This window comes from Diaphorina citri, unplaced genomic scaffold, assembly GCF_000475195.1.
Source record: "Diaphorina citri unplaced genomic scaffold, Diaci psyllid genome assembly version 1.1 scaffold147, whole genome shotgun sequence".
Classification (NCBI taxonomy): domain Eukaryota; kingdom Metazoa; phylum Arthropoda; class Insecta; order Hemiptera; family Psyllidae; genus Diaphorina; species Diaphorina citri.
The window spans coordinates 228,861-248,656 of NW_007377584.1; the positions used below are offsets into that span (position 1 = coordinate 228,861).

Here is a 19,796-nt window from a genome sequence, read left to right on the forward strand (position 1 = left end):
AAAAACACTTGGCTTTATGTTTTACATATATTTTAATTAAATTACATAATTTAATAAAAATATACGTAAAACATAAAGCCAAGTGTTTTTACTCACTCAAAATTATTTTTAGTTTTTTTTTTTTTTTTTTTTGCTGTTTTTTTTTTTTTTTTTTTTTGCTGTTTTTTTTATTTACTATTTTTGAAGTTTTCTAACTCTAACATGAGACGAAAACGAACTTTTGATAAATGAAATTGACTAGGAATACTTCAACAACAATGTTTTGATATTGATAAATTTTTTGACCCGCCGGGATTCGACCCCATGCGTGGTTGTCAAGACACTGCTTAAAAAATCAGGCAACACAGTCCTCCAGGCGAATCAAGTTCATTAATAAATTTTGGATACCCTTAATTTAAATATGAAGATTGCTCTAGACCTGCTGAAATATAGGACTATCTCAATCGAAAAAGTTAACAACTTTAATCACGAAACTTTTTGTTGAAAAGTTACATCATATTGAGATAAAATAGGTACCTATTTTTGTAGTTATTGTATTAGATACTGTTGTAGATCTTCAAAGGTACTTTTTTATTTGGTATTTAGGTCTTGCATTTAAGTGCGCAACACTGAATACTCATATACTACCAGGATAAGACTGAAAAAAAAGCCCTGCCCTATATTCCACTGCTCTTTAAAAATATGTCTGAACAATATCATAGTTACCTATTTTTATTTCTTTTAATGACATAATAAGTACGTCTAGATCTTAGTGAACAAGTTTGAAAGAATTTTATAAACAAAGCATAAAACTTTCTTACGTCAACAAAATTTTAAACGACAGACACCATCATAGTCGAATTTTTATTATGATTTGTTTTTAATTCAAATTAGTTTCAGTTGGCTTGCTCTGTTGTGGGGAATTCCGCTGAAGTTCTTCCAGATAAGATGTAGATTAAGCTGTGTTCAAATTTGACAATTTAATTATACATTCTGAAGAGTGTTCGTAGAATGATTTTCGAAACAAATTCAATTTATTAAAATATGGATTCAGCCCGACCGATTGGTAAGGATGTATACAGGTATGTCAGGTAAACTTGACATACAGGGTGTTTAAGGGGAGGAGTACTCGAGAATATTGGGTCTTACTGTGTGAGATGAGTTTGGATTAGGGGCATAACGAATTTACTAATTTTGGAGAGATAAAAGGAGATCTCGATTTGGTGGAGACGCCAAATTTCTCATACTTATTATAAACGAAAAAGTTCTCACTTTTGTGACTAAAATGTCAAGTTGTTCTAATCTGACTAAAATCTTCAAGTCCTTAAAATGGAATAACTTTGGAAATTTCGTACAATGGGAGTTTTGGCATCTCCACTAATGATAAGTCTGGAACACTCTATTAAAAGTACGATTTGGTGGAGACACCAAATTTCTCATACTCATTATAAACGAAAAAGTTCTCACTTTTGTGACTAAAATGTCAAGTTGTTCTAATCTGACTAAAATCTTCAAGCCCTTAAAATGGAATAACTTTGGAAATTTCGTACAATGGGAGTTTTGGCATCTCCACTAATGATAAGTCTGGAACACTCTATTAAAAGTCATACCTCATATCCCCAATGAAGATGTTCTTCTTCTAATAAATCCTCTGGTTACTGCCAACTGGTTTATTTGTCGAACTGGTTTATCAGATACTGAACCATTCTGTATGATTATTGCAAAGTAGAGGGACCAACGCTAGACCATAGAGCTGTAGTCTAAACCTTAAACACTGAAGAATGAATATTTACTGAATTGTTGCATAAAATTTAATATCTGGTAATAGGTGCTCAGTCACATGTCTACATTTGTGCAGATTCTTACCATCTGTAAAGTTTAAAATAATTATTTTTTTTTTTTATTAATTTTTATATTTATAAAAATTAATTGTTTTAAACCTGTGTTAAAAGAACTCGAAATATTGCTGAATTATTTCGAGCCATACTAGTGTGGAATTTACCTCTTGTATTTTTTTGTGTTAATATTAGTTTAAAATATGAAATTGTATTTATTTATGTAAGTAACATTGTTCTTAATTTTATTCCTTTTTTTAAATTATTTACCTACTATGAAAAAAGATGTATTCAAGTCAAGTCCAGTGCTTTCCAACATTTTCCATTTCAAAGAGGTTAAGGTTTTGCGATAATGGTATTTGTTATCTGGAAAGTATTATAGTCATAATTATCAAGAGATCAACACCGAGTTTGATAAAAATGACTATTTTTTTTTTTATTTACAATTTTACTTAATCTTTGTTTTTTGATATCACCTTTTTTTTGCCACGATCCGGAACAGATCGAGACAATTTCAAATTAAAAACGAATTGAAATTTCCTATTTCATCAATCTCTCCAGATTCTTGTCAAAGGTGAAAAGATTGATCCCATTATACCGTCATAACTCCTGTTTAATTACAGATAAGATAGTAATTATCTAAAGAAAAAGCAGCTCGTAGCGTCTTAGACGTATTGTTTTGTTGGTTTTGGTTCATTTTATGGATCAGATTGTTAAATCTTAGACTTATTAGATTCGTAATGAGTCAGAGAGTAGAATTCGCGTGTCAGTAGGTTACAGGGCCAAAGTCACCTTATTTTCCCCTTTTAAAGGTTTCTTGACAATAGAGACGGCATTAAAAGTGAAAAGGGAATGACTGTTTTTCTGCCCGTCATCTTTATTTATCATAGAGTTACAAGATTCCTTGGAAAAATTCAATCTATATAACTTACACAATCAATAAAGCTCTGATGAACCTCTACCTGTAATTCTGAGTATTTCTAATTGTACCTCTTAATATCCCTCGCAGCTAAAAGAAAATATGTACCCCTTTTTTTATTATTATTTTAAAAGCTGCTCTTTTTTCGTTGAATGTAAAATGTGACCTCATAATATTCAATTGAGTTACGTCTACTACCTGTATACCCATCGAAATATATGTCAAACATATGGCGAATTTTGTTCAAAGTGGATATTGCATTAGATGCTTCGGGACATAGAGTAACATGTTTTTGAAGTCTGTTAATAGCAGGCACTTTAGAGCCATCACTTTGCAAATTTATAAACTGCGGTTGGCCTTGCTCGGGGACAATTGAGTCGTTAAAATTTTGCGGACACTGAAATGTGAAGTAGGTATCGAAAGTGTATTTGAATATTTGACGAGATCCCTGAGGGCGAAAGGTATTTGGAAACCATTTGAATGGTAAAGGTCTTGTTTGAAGTGATTTTCATGACGATGACATCATGATCATTATCGCCATAGATCTTTGAGTCACCAAAAAGAACGGAGATTTTCGTATTTTTATTCAATCATATTCTAACCCCATTTAAACTTGAACTATGGCCCATAATACGAGTACATAATATTATATTATATCTCCAAAAACAGATGGAAAACCCCATTAAATTTAAACTGTTGCCCATAAATTATATCTCCAAAAACAAACGAAAATAAGGAGAGTAAATTGTTTTACTAGTCCACTTTTTAATAGGGTCAAAAGCTTCCCTTTAGGATAGTGAACCGCTCAGAGATAAGTGCATTGTGCATTTAATATTTACTTCCTTAAAATATTACATGATAACAATTAAGTGGACAAGCGTGAGGCGAGAATTGGGGGTTCGAGAATAATGTTCATCTTCTTCTCATCATTGATCCTCTGTGGATTTTTGTTTTTTTGTTTTTTTTTTTTTTTTTAATTTAGATTAGTTAGAAATAAAATAATAGAAAGTAATAAATTCTAGTAGAATTTCTAATGATGGTACTTGCACAAATGCTTTTAATATTAACTTTAAGCGTATGGAATGTGTTAATACCTTTTGTTCCAAAGAAGAAAGACTGGCTGGAGGCATTCAGTAACATTTGAAGTAGGTAAAACAGCGTTAACATTTACATTGCTCAGTGCATGTGCAATTGTTCAAGACTCGAAGTACAGCTATAATGATAAACAACTAATCAATTGCAATGAATGAGTCAGAGAGTAGAATTCGCGTGTCAGTAGGTTACAGGGCCAAAGTCACCTTATTTTCCCCTTTTAAAGGTTACTTTCTTGACAATAGAGACGGCATTAAAAGTGACAAGGGAATGACTGTTTTTCTGCCCGTCATCTTTATTTATCATAGAGTTACAAGATTCCTTGGAAAAATCCTATCTACTTAACTTACATAATCAATAAAGCTCTGATGAACCTCTACCTGTAATTCTGAGTATTTCTAATTGTACCTCTTAATATCCCTCGCAGCTAATGTACCCCTTTTTTATTATTATTTTAAAAGCTGCTCTTTTTTCGTTGAATGTAAAATGTGACCTCATAATATTCAATTGGGTTACGTCTACTACCTGTAAACCCATCGAAATATATGTCAAACATATGGCGAATTTTGTTCAAAGTGGATATTGCATTAGATGCTTCGGGACATAGAGTAACATGTTTATATAAACGCACGGGGCATGATAAGAAGCACTTTGTAATCACACTCATGAAACTTATCTCAAAAAAGGTGTTCACAATCTTATCAGTTGATAATGATGAATATTTGGCTAGAATCTCTTGGGTAGATGTTACATAAAAGTCTACACCACAGCACGTGTTATCTGAATAACAAGATGTCTAGATAAGCGTCACATTGCCCAGTGGCCACCCCATACACATTTCATGGGTGAAGTATTCACCAAAGATAAAATCAAGATTAGCCTGCGATGGACACATGAAGGAAATGAACACCAAATCAGATTAATTACTTGTTAAGTTTTTATATATTTTTAGGAAGATATTATTACCTAAGGAAGAAATTGTTCAGATTTCCATTCCAATCCACCTTGAAACGAACTAGAATTATATTGAAACCCCTCGAAGACATTTATTAGAAATGTAACAAGTTAGAATGTGTAATAATACTCTGAGAGATCGCTTCCTAGTAAATTATAACAGACCACAGTAATAGCTTACCCATGGAATAAATTAAGTGAATTTGTAGGAGATATACTAATGGAGATAGCAAATCGATTCTGAACCTACCATTGAAATTATGATAATTATTTCATTATCAGGAATATTGTGTAATCGAACGCTTAGTGGAACGTTCTTATAAGAGCTCCTTTGGGATTTGTTTGAAGATTGTCTACAGTCTAGATTATAATGAATGGGTATTCAGAAGAGATTATCTTGATTGATCGAGACATACGGCAGTGTAACATGCCAAGATCTAGCCTTTTACACCAAGCGTACAGTGTATGAGATAAAACCTGTCGTAGTTTAGTAGTTTATTTCGTAGATTTTGATATTCTTTTAATTTACCCACATTGGACGAACAAAGTTCCTGATGAGACTTCGCCTAATACTCCTACGAAACAAAGGAACTTGGCCTTTGTTTTTCACATTCAAGTTTTCTTGGGGTCCTCGTTACCCGGTATCCAGTTATCTTGTTATAGAATAGGTAATGGCCTATCAATTAAATCATCGAATTCTATGCCATTAAAATACCTACTTGGCATTCTTTTGTTTTGTTGACATCACGATTCTGAGCGGAACAATAGATTAGATCGATATTTAGGATAGTCAGTTATCTTGTTATAGAATAGGTAATGGCCTATCAATTAAATCATCGAATTCTACGCCATTAAAATACCTACTTGGCATTCTTTTGTTTTGTTGACATCACGATTCTGAGCGGAACAATAGATTAGATCGATATTTAGGATAGTCAGTATTTTTTTCGAGTCAGCCTTCATCTTTCTTTTCTCAGTTTCCTCCTTGTTGAATTCTCTTTTTCCATTATTGAATGTAAATTTAGCCTTGATTGATGATTCAAGGAAGGGGTGGGTCCGGGTTAGTGAAATTTAAAGAGGAAGTAAATATACGTATAGGTAACCTGGCAGTTTTTTGCTCTAGAATAATTATCGTTTTTGGATGGAGTTCTTGTTGAAATCTTTCCAATACTTCCGGATAGGTACCTATTTCTTTTGGAATCGTTTTCGTAATATAGGTACTTTAAGATTATCATTATTACTTTTTTTTTGATACCCCGTAAGTACTTTCCTCTATCTGTTGAGTTCAAAATTTTCTACATGGTTCGAGTCCATTAAACACCATTAAAACTCCTTCTTTTATCTTCTGTTGCAGATTGGTCACCTTTGTCCTGACAGCTGTATCTTTAGCTCAAGATGACAACAACTTTGAAGAAGAAGGAGCCCCACCTGCCCCTGCATCTTCAATTTTGGCTCGAGCTAGAGGTCGTGCCCTTCCGGGAAAACCTCAGGTTGGTATTGGACGAAATAATAATAATAATAATAATAATAATAATAAAGATAATAATAATACAATTGAAAATGACACGTTTTTCTTATCTTAATCCTAGTTAACGAAAATTACAATTTTGAGGAATTAAATAATGTACATTGTACCTATTTAACATCCCGTAGGTCTCTATATGAATGAACAAGAATTATCTAGGTACCTATGAATGAAGTAAGAAGTAGATCTACCAGTTTGATTGTGCTTGGTTTTTCTCTTGTAAATCCGAATTTTACTCTTTTTTTTTACATGGTTTTACTTAACTTGAGATCTCTGTTTGTTTGTTTGTAATTTGTTTGTTTGTAGCTCAAATTGATTTTTATCGAAACTCAAAAAATAGGTAGATATGATATGTCCCTTGGTATGTTATTCTTGGACATCAAAAAATGAAGTTCTTAAGCTCCGTAGGAATGGGTTAATGATTGTGTTAATGAGCAGAAGAACTTTGAAGAAATGTTTGCTATTGTTAACTATAATTAAAGAGGTCATTATTACGATAATGTGCTTAACCCTTAATGTCCACAGTATAAATAAGGATTAAGATCCTACTGAGGAAATGATTCTACTAAAGATTCTGAAGTAATGCCAAAACTGATCATTTTCCCAATTGATTTGTAGAACTAATAATATAAATACATGTAAATAAGCTTAAAACCCTTTTCTGACACACTTCAACAAATAGAAATAACAAGACATCAGAAATTTCTGATTTATCTAAATGCAGTCAAGAACAATATGTGTTAATACCTTTTGTTCCAAAGAAGAAAGACTGGCTGGAGGCATTCAGTAACATTTGATGTAGGTAAAATAGCGTTAACATTTACATTGCTCAGTGCATGTGCAATTGTTCAAGACTCGAAGTACAGCTATAATGATAAACAACTAATCAATTGCAATATTTTTTTGTGTTAATATTAGTTTAAAATATGAAATTGTATTTATTTATGTAAGTAACATTGCTCTTAATTTTATTCCTTTTTTTAATTATTTACCTACTATGAAAAAAAGATGTATTCAAGTCAAGTCCAGTGCTTTCCAGTATTTTCCATTTCAAAGAGGTTAAGGTTTTGCGATAATGGTATTTGTTATCTGGAAAGTATTATAGTCATAATTATCAAGAGATCAACACCGAGTTTGATAAAAATGACTATTTTTTTTTTTATTTACAATTTTACTTAATCTTTGTTTTTTGATATCACTTTTTTTTGCCACGATCCGGAACTGATCGAGACAATTTCAAATTAAAAACGAATTGAAATTTCCTATTTCATCAATCTCTCCAGATTCTTGTCAAAGGTGAAAAGATTGATCCCATTATACCGTCATAACTCCTGTTTAATTACAGATAAGATAGTAATTATCTAAAGAAAAAGCAGCTCGTAGCGTCTTAGACGTATTGTTTTGTTGGTTTTGGTTCATTTTATGGATCAGATTGTTAAATCTTAGACTTATTAGATTCGTAATGAGTCAGAGAGTAGAATTCGCGTGTCAGTAGGTTACAGGGCCAAAGTCACCTTATTTTCCCCTTTTAAAGGTTTCTTGACAATAGAGACGGCATTAAAAGTGAAAAGGGAATGACTGTTTTTCTGCCCGTCATCTTTATTTATCATAGAGTTACAAGATTCCTTGGAAAAATTCAATCTATATAACTTACACAATCAATAAAGCTCTGATGAACCTCTACCTGTAATTCTGAGTATTTCTAATTGTACCTCTTAATATCCCTCGCAGCTAAAAGAAAATATGTACCCCTTTTTTTATTATTATTTTAAAAGCTGCTCTTTTTTCGTTGAATGTAAAATGTGACCTCATAATATTCAATTGAGTTACGTCTACTACCTGTATACCCATCGAAATATATGTCAAACATATGGCGAATTTTGTTCAAAGTGGATATTGCATTAGATGCTTCGGGACATAGAGTAACATGTTTTTGAAGTCTGTTAATAGCAGGCACTTAAGAGCCATCACTTTGCAAATTTATAAACTGCGGTTGGCCTTGCTCGGGGACAATTGAGTCGTTAAAATTTTGCGGACACTGAAATGTGAAGTAGGTATCGAAAGTGTATTTGAATATTTGACGAGATCCCTGAGGGCGAAAGGTATTTGGAAACCATTTGAATGGTAAAGGTCTTGTTTGAAGTGATTTTCATGACGATAAGAAAATAAGAAGGAAGATAGACTCTTGTAAATCATTTCATGATTCATACCACTGCTGTTCTTACACATCTCCTGTCAGACATTTCATCATCTTCATTTCTCATTTTTCTTTTAACTGCAGACTAATTGTTCAAAGATTTTCTATGTTGATACTTTACCATTACCTGTGTAAATTTATCGGCTATTTATGCACCAGGAATACCAGAAAGACACAAACCGACTTTAGTTTCAACATTCCAACTACGAGTTTACATTATACGTATATTAGGAGAATTTTCCATTTCATTTGGCTGTGAGAATAAAATAATCACTTTATAACTTGACGTAAAACAAACTCAAAGTTAAATGTAGCCATGACGTTTGTTTAGTATAAACGCACGGGGCATAATAAGAAGCACTTTGTAATCACACTCATGAAACTTATCTAAAAAAAGGTGCTCACAATCTTATCAGTTGATAATGATGAAGATTTGGATAGAATCTCTTGGCTATAGGTGTTACATAAAAGTCTATACCACAGCACGTGTTATCTGAATAACAAGATGTCTAGATAAGCGTCACATTGCCCAGTGGCCACCCCGTACACATTTCATGGGTGAAGTATTCACCAAAGATAAAATCACGATTAGCCTGCGATGGACACATGAAGGAAATGAACACCAAATCAGATTAACATCAAAGGAATAAGTTTGTATTAACTTATTTGTTGGTACACACACTTGGTAAAACAATTCAAACACTAAAAATGAAAGCTATTTTTTCCGCCCTATGTTTTTTCCAGTTATTTATGTTGCATTTTATTCAGTTCATCTGCTCTGCTCTGTTTCGCTTTCTACTTTCATTTTTTTTCTGAAGGAACGGGGTCATTCATTGGCATTTTAGATGGTCCCGTGGCTCAAATAATATTTGCTAATTAGATAGACACAGAGTCCCAAAATCTTGATTTTGAAAGAGTAGGTACTAAATATGAAAAGCTGAAATCAAGTACAACAAAAATATACTATAGGTATTATCTATTCTAATAAAACATTCAATATTAAGAAAAAAAACTACCCAGGTATACCTACATAAAAATAAATATCCATTATTATATTTATTATAATTTATTATTTCCGATTTAGATGTACCTAAAGGTATATCTTGAATTGACATCAATAAATTGACATCATCTCCGCTTGCAAATACTGAAGATAGCCAAGAAGGCAAATGAATAAATTGCAGAATTTATTGCGATTTTGACTAATGGTAATGGGTGTTTCACAGAAGGAAAAGAGAAAATTAAACATAAGCTCGTTTCGGATCTTATTTCATAAACCTCGAACCCTTTCATCTTATAAAAGCACTATTCTGGCACTATTCTGTTGAAAGGAAAAAACCCTGTAATGAAGAAAGGACGAAAGTTAGGTTTCGTGCACGTTTGAAATGGGACTCTCTGTCCCAATTAGGGAGGCTCTACAATACACAATTCTTGCACCTACCTCTACCTATGTAGGGGTACATCATCATTTTAGTGTTATTCCCCATTAGAATGATTTCTTAGTTAAACTTAGGGCCAGGTATACGGTATACGTAGTGTCTTTTATACTCGTATTCACTTTACGTTGGCCCATTTTCGGGCATTGGTACATCTTTGCTTGCACAGAAACCCGAAGTGCATTTCATCATAGGAATGCACACTTGTGGTTGTTTATTTAAAGTATTAAAATAGCCAGTGTGATCCCAGACCTTCGGAGGTCGGTAGTGTTTGTTCAGCTTTGATATAATTTAAATTTAGAGGGTTCCTGTATAGTTAGTAGCAGGTAGCCATTCTGGAAAATTCTTTTACCTCGAACTCGTGTGTGATATGAATGTATATTTTTTGCGCTTTCAGACAAAACTTTTTCTTGGTCAATAATAATCTTTTCTTGTAAGGAAAAGACGGGAGATCACGAATATAAAAACATGTATTAATCAAATCAAATCATGGTATCTTTGTGGTAAAGCAGAGAGCTTTCTCACAACTTTGTGGGTATCACAGTATTACAAGTCTTTCATTTACTCAATCATCATATTTATTATCCCTCGTCTCTTCGACTTGTAATGCCGCCACTTGTCGCTACTCGATTAAAGTAGCTACTCAATTGTCCTTACGAGGCTGAGTGCACCCCGAACTCCAAGCACAGAGCCGAAAAAAACCTCGGCACCGCCGGGAATCGCACCCGGACCTCCTGCGTGCAAGCCTAGTGTGATACCCACTCGGCCACGGAGGTTGCTATATAAAAACATGTATTTTATTACTATAAGATGTCTATAGAAATACCGATTTGCTCGGATGAGGGTGTGCCTCTTTACCTACCAAGGTCATCAGCTTTTTTTCTTCTTTTTTTTAAGAAGAAAAAAGAAAAGATTACTACTGACTGTACGGGATGTAAACATTTTAATGTGGGGGTTGTAAATTTATTATGAATGGTTGCCATATAAAAACATGTATTTTATTACTATAAGATGTCTAGAAATACCGATTTGCTCGGATGAGGGTGTGCCTCTTTACCTACCAAGGTCATCAGCTTTTTTTCTTCTTTTTTTTTAAGAAGAAAAAAGAAAAGATTACTACTGACTGTACGGGATGTAAACATTTTAATGTGGGGGTTGTAAATTTATTATGAATGGAGTATAGAGCTAGTGCATGTTCTGCATTCCGTTATGCTGAGACTGTGGGGAAAGGAGGAAGGATTATTTCCTTCAGCATTCACACATTCTTCATTAACTTTTCCAATACATTCTTTTAAAGATATACTGACGTTATTCCTTTGATAAAACTTAATCTCTTCTCAACTAAGGGAAAAAAACGCCGACAGGTATTTTATTGATGTCAGTTTAATACTTTTCAAGAAACCTTGTAAGTTTTATAAGGATATATTTATAAAAATTGTGTTTCTCATTTTTCAAAAATGATCATCTCAGCTCGAGTGGTTTCAAGGATTAAAACCTCGAACAATGCAAACATTGACGTTAAGAGCCATATGTAGAATTGATGGAAATAAAAAAACTAGGCAAAGTTGACGAGCAGATGGCTCAATAAATTTGTCTCAATCGATCATCAACTTTCCATAATGGTCGACTCATAATTGAGCCATCCAGGCTCCAAGATCAATCGAATAAGTAACTCAGTAACCTTGACAACCAAGTTACCAGATATATGTTAAATGTTTTGAGATCACGCGTGTGGACAAGTAGTTAGCGTCATTGAAAGTGGTCAATACCACGAGTAAAACCGATAAAAAAATAGTCATAATGAAAAAAAATGTTACATTTTGATTTATACAGTGATGTCAGATTGTACCTAACTAGTTTCGTTATCTTTAAAGGACTTTGCTTATCTCTGGCTGAATTCAAAAGAAACCTTTGCTCATGCGGTGGCAATAGCACTGTAAAGTCTCTTTTCCTCGGGGTCTGACCAAGGTCTTATAATCCATTTTCGTACTACATTATGAGTATTTGGGTACATACTCGTAATCAAATTCATCTATTTTTAACTTTTATACATTAGTCTTCTTACTTTTCACTATCCAGTTACAAACTTAATGTTATAATTTTCTCGCTCGGGTGTTGGTATTTGTATTTTTTGTTTTATTGACCTCCTGAGAGTCGGATAAAATGTTAATCTACCGAGTTATAGGTTTATTAGTCACCTGGCCCGTAGCATGTCTAACGTGCTCAGGTACATACCAAGTATGTGCCTTGTATGTTAACTATACAGGTATAATTGAAATGTGTTTAGAACATCACACTTATGTAATCGACGAGGAATATGGCTATTTAATACAATATGACCTTATAAGAAATTCAATTTATATATTCATAAAATATTCTACAGGGTTTCGCTTGAAAATAAATTGTTTTACAATCGATTTATACAAATTTCTAGCTGGCACTTATTATTTATTATTTTATATATTGAACATAATTATGACTATTTTCTAGATTTGGGGCTAGATTTTTAAAATTTGCTCAAACATCTGATGCCATTCCGTAATTTTTTCACACAATACATATTTGAATGTAGCTAATCTTAAATAAGCTAAGTGCCAAAATGAAAGTTTTTCTGGAGAGAAGGAAAGTCAAATGCTATCTTTGGGTGTCTCTCAAATAACCAAAAGTCATTAAATTACGAGCACCTATGAATATTTGCTGGGTTATACTTTGCTCGAAGATGTTGTTTATCCAATATGTAAAAACAAAATTTCGAAATTTTGGCGCTTAGCTCATTTAGGATTCGAAACATTCAATTTTGTTCCAACACTGAGAAGATAAACTATCTCTGAAAAGAGTCTCCGTGACTTTCAAAAGGAGCCAGAACTTCGTCTGTTCAAGGACCTTGTATTTCAAATTCAATTATACCTATAACAAACCACGGCTAGTAAATCCATCGTGACACTCGGTTGGCAATCTAAGAATTTAAAATTCATTGTATTTAGTAGTGTGTCATGTTCTCTCTTGCTAATAGTCTTGCTTAATCATACATTATTGTTTTTACACCTTCAATAACACAGAGGTATGACTTACAAACACAATCCTTTTGAGTGTAGGACAATTTTATTTATGTTTGCATTGGAGGACCTGTTTCCGGCCTTAGAAGAACATAACTAACATAACTTGTTGGATTGCTAGTGAATAAACCAAATCGTGCTAAAGCGCATTATTTCATAGTCCAGACGTATACATCGGATTGTCAAAGTAAATGCAACATGGAAATAACTATTCAATGGTACAAAAGATTACTAGTGAATAAACCAAATCCTGCTAAAGCGCATTATTTCATAGTCCAGACGTATACATCGGATTGTCAAAGTAAATGCAACATGGAAATAACTATTCAATGGTACAAATTAATCAAAAGTGTTCTAATGTAGCAGCCAGGAACTCATCAGAATAGAGGAAAATATACCTGTTCCTTAAATTATCACTAACATTAGGTTTGTAATTATATTACGCCATTACACCTGTTACCTGTTGGATTTTTGGTCTAGCAAATTAGGTTTGTAATTATTACATCATTACACCTGTTGGATTTTTGGTCTAGCATTTCTTGAGGTGCGACACCTGTTGTTGATTTATCCACACGGGTATACAAGCAACCTGCAAAATGCCATTCAACCATTATAAATTCAACAATCTCGATAAAATTAAAAGGAAAATTAGGATTCGACTTTTAACGAAGAAAATTTGGTAAAAATGCCATTCAACCATTATAAATTCAACAATCTCGATAAAATTAAAAGGAAAATTAGGATTCGACTTTTAACGAAGAAAATTTGGTGAGCTTTGGAGAATACACAGATTCTCATCATCAGACCAAAAATCGCGAGAGAGGTGTTTACTCTACGAGCGCTGGAGTTGAAGTACTTGATAAAGTTACATCTCCGTTGGTCTTTTGGCAAACACTGTACAGATATTAAACTTGCGTACATATCCTCTTCCACCCACCGTTTTATGTCGGCCTACATGATAGTATTACGTCTGAGGTTAGGATGAAGCTTATTGCTAGCATAATAAAAATACCTCACTTCATTTTGAAATCAAATGTCTGCAAACTATCTGTGCCATTATCTTCTCTTGGCTATATAATACTTCTTTCTTTTTAAAGCTTCTTGCTGAACGTCAACGAATTCCTGACATAGCTCGCAGTATTTTTTTCGAGTCAGCCTTCATCTTTCTTTTCTCAGTTTCCTTCTTGTTGAATTCTCTTTTTCCATTATTGAATGTAAATTTAGCCTTGATTGATGATTCAAGGAAGGGGTGGGTCGGTGTTAGTGAAATTTAAAGAGGAAGTAAATATACGTATAGATAGGTAACCTGGCAGTTTTTTGCTCTAGAATAATTATCGTTTTTGGATGGAGTTCTTGTTGAAATCTTTCCAATACTTCCGGATAGGTACCTATTTCTTTCAGAATCGTTTTCGTAATATAGGTACTTTAAGATTATCATTATTACTTTTTTTTTGATACCCCGTAAGTACTTTCCTTAACTATCTGTTGAGTTCAAAATTTTCTACGTAGTTCGAGTCCATTAAACGCCATTAAAATTCCTTCTTTTATCTTCTGTTGCAGATTGGTCACCTTTGTCCTGACAGCTGCATCTTTAGCTCAAGATGACAACAACTTTGAAGAAGAAGGAGCCCCACCTGCCCCCGCATCCTCAATTTTGGCTAGGGCTAGAGGTCGTGCCCTTCCGGGAAAACCTCAGGTTGGTATTGGACGAAATAATAAATAATAGTGCTTATTTATACTGCTCGCATAGGACTGAAAAGCCCCTTTACTCCAGCAGTAGGCTACTATTATTATTGTGGTCAAATTCTCAAATTATATTGAGGATAGAATTCCATACCTCGGCTGGGATTGAACCCACGCCCTCCTGTTTACCAGGCGAGCGCCTTGACCACTACACCACCGAGGTAGGTGCTGGGATTGAACCCACGCCCTCCTGTTTACCAGGCGAGCGCCTTGACCACTACACCACCGAGGCAGGTATTTCTTCTTTGGAAATATTTTTGACCCTGATTCACTGATTTCATTATTATTGCAAATACTCACTCGAAAAAGAACGCCAATACTGCTGATGTTTTGATCTTTTTGCTCTGAATGTTTTTATCAATCAAATATTGTTTCACTCCATGGTTTCACTCCATTATTGAACTTCTTGTTATGATACCAAGTAGTGTACACACTTGTTTTCTTCCTCCATTTTCTTTTTCTTCTCCTCTTCCTCCTTTTCCTTATTCTTCCTTTTCTTCTTCTTTTTTCTTCCTTTTTCTTCTACTTCTTCTTATTTCAAATGCATCACGTTTTATAAATAACTTCTCTCGCAAATCTCCTAAATCCCACCATCTCATGGTTTGTTTCTAAGTTTTCTTCAGTCAGATAATGTAGACACTTGAGATTAGCATACTCCGTGGTCTAGTGGGTATCACACTAGGCTTGCACACCGAAGGCCCTGGGTTCAATTCCCGTAAGTACATAAATCACAAGTGGTCTTCCTTTTACGCAAACACATATTTTATGTCACTGCTGAGATTCGAACTGCAGTCCTCACTAAGAAAGAGGTAGCAAGAAGGGTTTTCAGGGAGACAATTTTTGTATTAAGCGTATGGTAAATGGCATAAAGTTATTTGAACTAAGGAGAATAATTAGTGGTAAAAAATTCAGAGTGAAAACTTTACCTTGTTAAGCGTATGGTAAATGGCATAAAGTTATTTGAACTAAGGAGAATAATTAGTGGTAAAAAATTCAGAGTGAAAACTTTACCTTGTTCAAATGCGGCCATTATATTTTTTTTTATTCAGCCGAAATTTGAAGCAAGAGTTATGAATATTTCTTGAGAGCAAGGATTTGACTAGGATACTAAAGACAGAGATAAAACTGAAACTCGAGTCGGAGTATTCCCGAGGGAATAGATCAACAATGCAAACGAACGTAAATTACCCATTTTCCAAAGTCTGAAAATTTTGCGCCTGAGAAAATTTCACTTTCGTCCTCAGCATAACTCCGCAATGCAAACGAACGTAAATTACCCATTTTCCAAAGTCTGAAAATTTTGCGCCTGAGAAAATTTCACTTTCGTCCTCAGCATAACTCCCAAGTGAAAGTTATGTGAACTTGACTAAAACCCACCTAGTGGTTAACAATGACTGCTATGACATCATAGGGCTTACGTTGTATCATAGGGTGTGTCCCAAACTTCAGAATTTTGTATCTGGTGGTTTGGGCGAAGAAGATTCAATTCATTGTACAGTATGTTTTCAAAATTGATATTTACTTTTCTTTTTCTACTACGTAAGTATATGTATCTTACAAAGGAAAACTTCAAGTGCTTAGACACTATTAGGTATTTCACCATAAATGTTTCAAATAGAAAGCTGAGTACACACATTTCAATGTTGAAGGATCACTTGTTTCTTCCGCCATATCCTACGAGAATATAAATATAAATTTCATATGATTCTCTCGTATAATTTGCTTGTTAATAGGATACGTATACATTACCCGTATACATACCTAGGGAATGGTCTATCATAGGATATACGTTACTAGGATGTCGTAAAAGCTAGCAACCTCTTTGGACACACCTTGTGGTGAGTAAAACCAGTAGCCTGTGTAACCGTAAAGTTTTGCTACACCTCAGCATATGCAATAGCTTGTCACACCAATATGAATTGTTAGTCTGCCTGCCTGGTCATAACAATCATGGTTTACTTTCTCAGCCACCAGGACAGAGGGAAAATAAATTTCAATGGTTTTTTGTTTACCCATAATAGTAGGAAATGGATTTTAATTGGCTGTGGCATCTGTCAAAGCGGAATTCGAATTGGAGAGCTCATTCAACAAATATTTTTGACGAACTCTGAATTGGTATTTCGTTTGCTTCAATCTTTTGTTTTGTCCTGCACTTAAAGGCTTAAATCTATTCTAAAAAAAATCGCATAAAATACATTGTTATACACTTGTGCTGACTCTTACCTCGTGGGAGTGGATGTTCATCGGTTGATTCTAGAATTCTAGATGGATAAATACCAAGTTTTTCTTCATATTGTTTCTTACCAAACCCGTCTTTCCGATGAACAAACCAATGTGAACACTTGAGACTTGAAAGCATGAGAAAATTAGCCAATTACCAGAGCAGCTTCACAAAGAATTGCATTTTTGCAGTCGTGTTGTGCGATTTTTTTAGTCACCTTTTGAAATTGTGACACTGTTATCCACACACAAAGAAACTTGACCCGATAACCACGCTATCAATCGTGAAGATGCTTAACCCGTAAATAGTTGTGTCTTACCTATGTAGTAACTGTGTAGTGTGTAATCAAGAATGGATGTGCGCTCGGTTGGTATTTTTTGTTTTATTGACCTCCTGAGAGTCGGATAAAATGTTAATCTACCGAGTTATAGGTTTATTAGTCACCTGGCCCGTAGCATAGGAAAGATAAAGAAAAATGAATTTCAATTTGACAAATGGGCATCATTATCAGAAGTTGTCAGACGAATGTAGCTATTCTGGAAGAATTAACTTCTCAATTTTGTTATTTTTAAATTTTTCTAACGTGTCGCGTCGAGTCACTTTTTTGTCATGATTCATGAACTCATCTTCATAATAATGATATAATATAATTGGAATAATTTTTCATGTATTGTCCCCGAAGGTATTCATCAAATCATCATTCCTCTTCATGAGTTTGGAACTCACGGAAAGATAAAGATCTTTCTCCCCAGGCAGATTATAAAGTCAACCTAGATTTTCGTTTTATTCCAGACAAATTTTATTACCATCTACCCTATGCATATTGTTCAGCGAAATACGTGCTGCAATGCTGTGTAACATTTTATCTTGAAGTTTCTATGGTGCAGAAGAATTAAGCGGAAAACTAAAATAGAACAAAATTTATATCCATCCATGAAAAACTCTATTTGTGGACTTTGAACTCCCTGCACGAATAACTTAATTAAAAGTTGTGTTCGAATATCCAACATACTTTATACGTAATATTTTTTATAGAGTATCTACATAGTGGTCGAAAACCCGAATATGCATTTGAGTGTTATTTGATGATATTAAAATACGTGCTGCAATGCTGTGTAACATTTTATCTTGAAGTTTCTATGGTGCAGAAATTAAGCGGAAGACTAAAATAGAACAAAATTTATATCCATCCATGAAAAAATGTATTTGTGGACTTTAAACTCCCTGAACGAATAACTTAATTAAAAGTTGTGTTCGATTAATGTTCATGATATCTAACATACTTTATACGTAATATTTTTTATAGAGTATCTACATAGTGGTCGAAAACCCGAATATGCATTTGAGTGTTATTTGATGATATTATATTAAAATTTGTTCATTGGAGTGCACATCCACCAATGAATTAGGCTTCTTTACTGTCAATAAAATGGGAACGTTTCGTTAACCATTTCTGCCTTTTGTTTCAGGCTCCTCCAAAGCCTGCACTCGATAACAAATTGAAGAAAGCTGCCACCACTTTTTGTTCATTGGAGTGCACATCCACCAATGAATTAGGCTTCTTTACTGTCAATAAAATAGGAACGTTTCGTTAACCATTTCTGCCTTTTGTTTCAGGCTCCTCCAAAGCCTGCACTCGATAACAAATTGAAGAAAGCTGCCACCACTGCCGCTCCTCCACCCCCACCTCCACAGAATGATGCTGATCAAGGCGAAGAACTTCCAGAAGGAGAACAAGAAGGTGACTACATCGACTCAAATGTCGAGGCTTCCTCGGCCAAACCAACAGAAGCACCAAAGAAGATTGGACAGGGTGCCAGACCTTTCAGAAGCAATCAAGATCTGTTGGAAGCGCTGAAGAGAAGAAGAGAACAGAGAGTGTATGTGCCACCACCTTCAACGACAACTAGCTTCACACCAGTGCAAATCCCAGAGAAACAACCCAAACCACCAAGAAGTAAATACGCTGCTTCCAAAGGAAACTTTTCACCTTCTCAAGAACAAGCTTTTGATAATTCCAAGAAATCCAACTCTAGAAGTTTCAACAAGAAAGCCACACAGCCACCAGTACCCGTTGAAGAAGAGTTGGAGGAACCAACTCAAGCTCCCAAAGGTAGATCCTTCGGAGGAAGAAGTAGAAGACTGTAAGAACTTGGTTTGATATTAATTTCGAGATAAATCAGAAATGGAATCAGATCTGAACTGTGAAATTCAAATTCCAATAAAATCCAAGGTAGATGAAATGCTACTTATTTATTCTATTTTCTTTCTCGTAAGAAAATAAGAAGGAAGATAGACTCCTGTAAATCATTTCATGATTCATATCACTGCTGTTCTTACACATGTTCTGTCAGACATTTCATCATCTTCATTTCTCATTTGTCTTTTACCTGCAGACTAATTGTTCAAAGATTTTCTATGTTGATACTTTTCCATTACCTGTGTAAATTTATCTGCTATTTATGCGCCAGGAATACCAGAAAGACACAAATCGACTTTAGTTTCAACATTCCAACTACGAGTTTACATTATACGTATATTAGGAGAATTTTCTATTTCATTTGGCTGTGAGAATAAAATAATCACTTTATAACTTGACGTAAAACAAACTCAAAGTTAAATGTAGCCATGACGTTTGTTTATCCCTTCACAAAGAAGTAGATACCCTTCATAAAAAATTCACTTTCTATTTTTTTCTTTTTTTTTTTAGAATATACCTACAGGGCACATTTTAACTAGTATTAAGCAGAATCAGTTAAAATAATAAAGAAAATATAATAGTTATGCCATCCACACTGAAATGTTAAATTACGCCTTTCAGACAAGAAACCATCGAGAA

The 19,796-nt window shown here is 34.0% G+C and overlaps 1 protein-coding gene across 2 annotated transcripts; it reads left to right on the plus strand.

Annotated features, from left to right (window-relative positions):
- Positions 1-1,847: 1,847 nt before the first annotated feature.
- Positions 1,848-19,588, plus strand: LOC103505049 (basic salivary proline-rich protein 2). 2 transcript variants are annotated; one of them, XM_008469357.3, is made up of 3 exons: positions 1,848-2,037; positions 6,134-6,269; positions 18,575-19,588. In XM_008469357.3, exons 1-3 carry the CDS (start codon positions 2,018-2,020, stop codon positions 19,103-19,105), a joined length of 687 nt encoding a protein of 228 aa, XP_008467579.2. In that variant the 5' UTR covers positions 1,848-2,017; the 3' UTR covers positions 19,106-19,588. The 2 variants fall into 2 exon arrangements, with proteins under 2 accessions (XP_008467579.2, XP_026676248.1); XM_026820447.1 differs by lacking the exons at positions 1,848-2,037; positions 6,134-6,269 and adding exons at positions 7,205-7,250; positions 14,554-14,689.
- The last annotated feature ends 208 nt before the right edge of the window (positions 19,589-19,796 follow it).

What these genes read in the sequence shown, in the direction of transcription:
- LOC103505049 (XM_008469357.3), top strand. Translation starts at nt 2,018, where the DNA reads ATGAAATTGTATTTATTTAT. An exon ending in ATGAAATTGTATTTATTTAT is followed by an intron (nt 2,038 to 6,133) that starts GTAAGTAACATT and finishes CTTCTGTTGCAG; the next exon opens with ATTGGTCACCTTTGTCCTGA. An exon ending in CCCTTCCGGGAAAACCTCAG is followed by an intron (nt 6,270 to 18,574) that starts GTTGGTATTGGA and finishes CTTTTGTTTCAG; the next exon opens with GCTCCTCCAAAGCCTGCACT.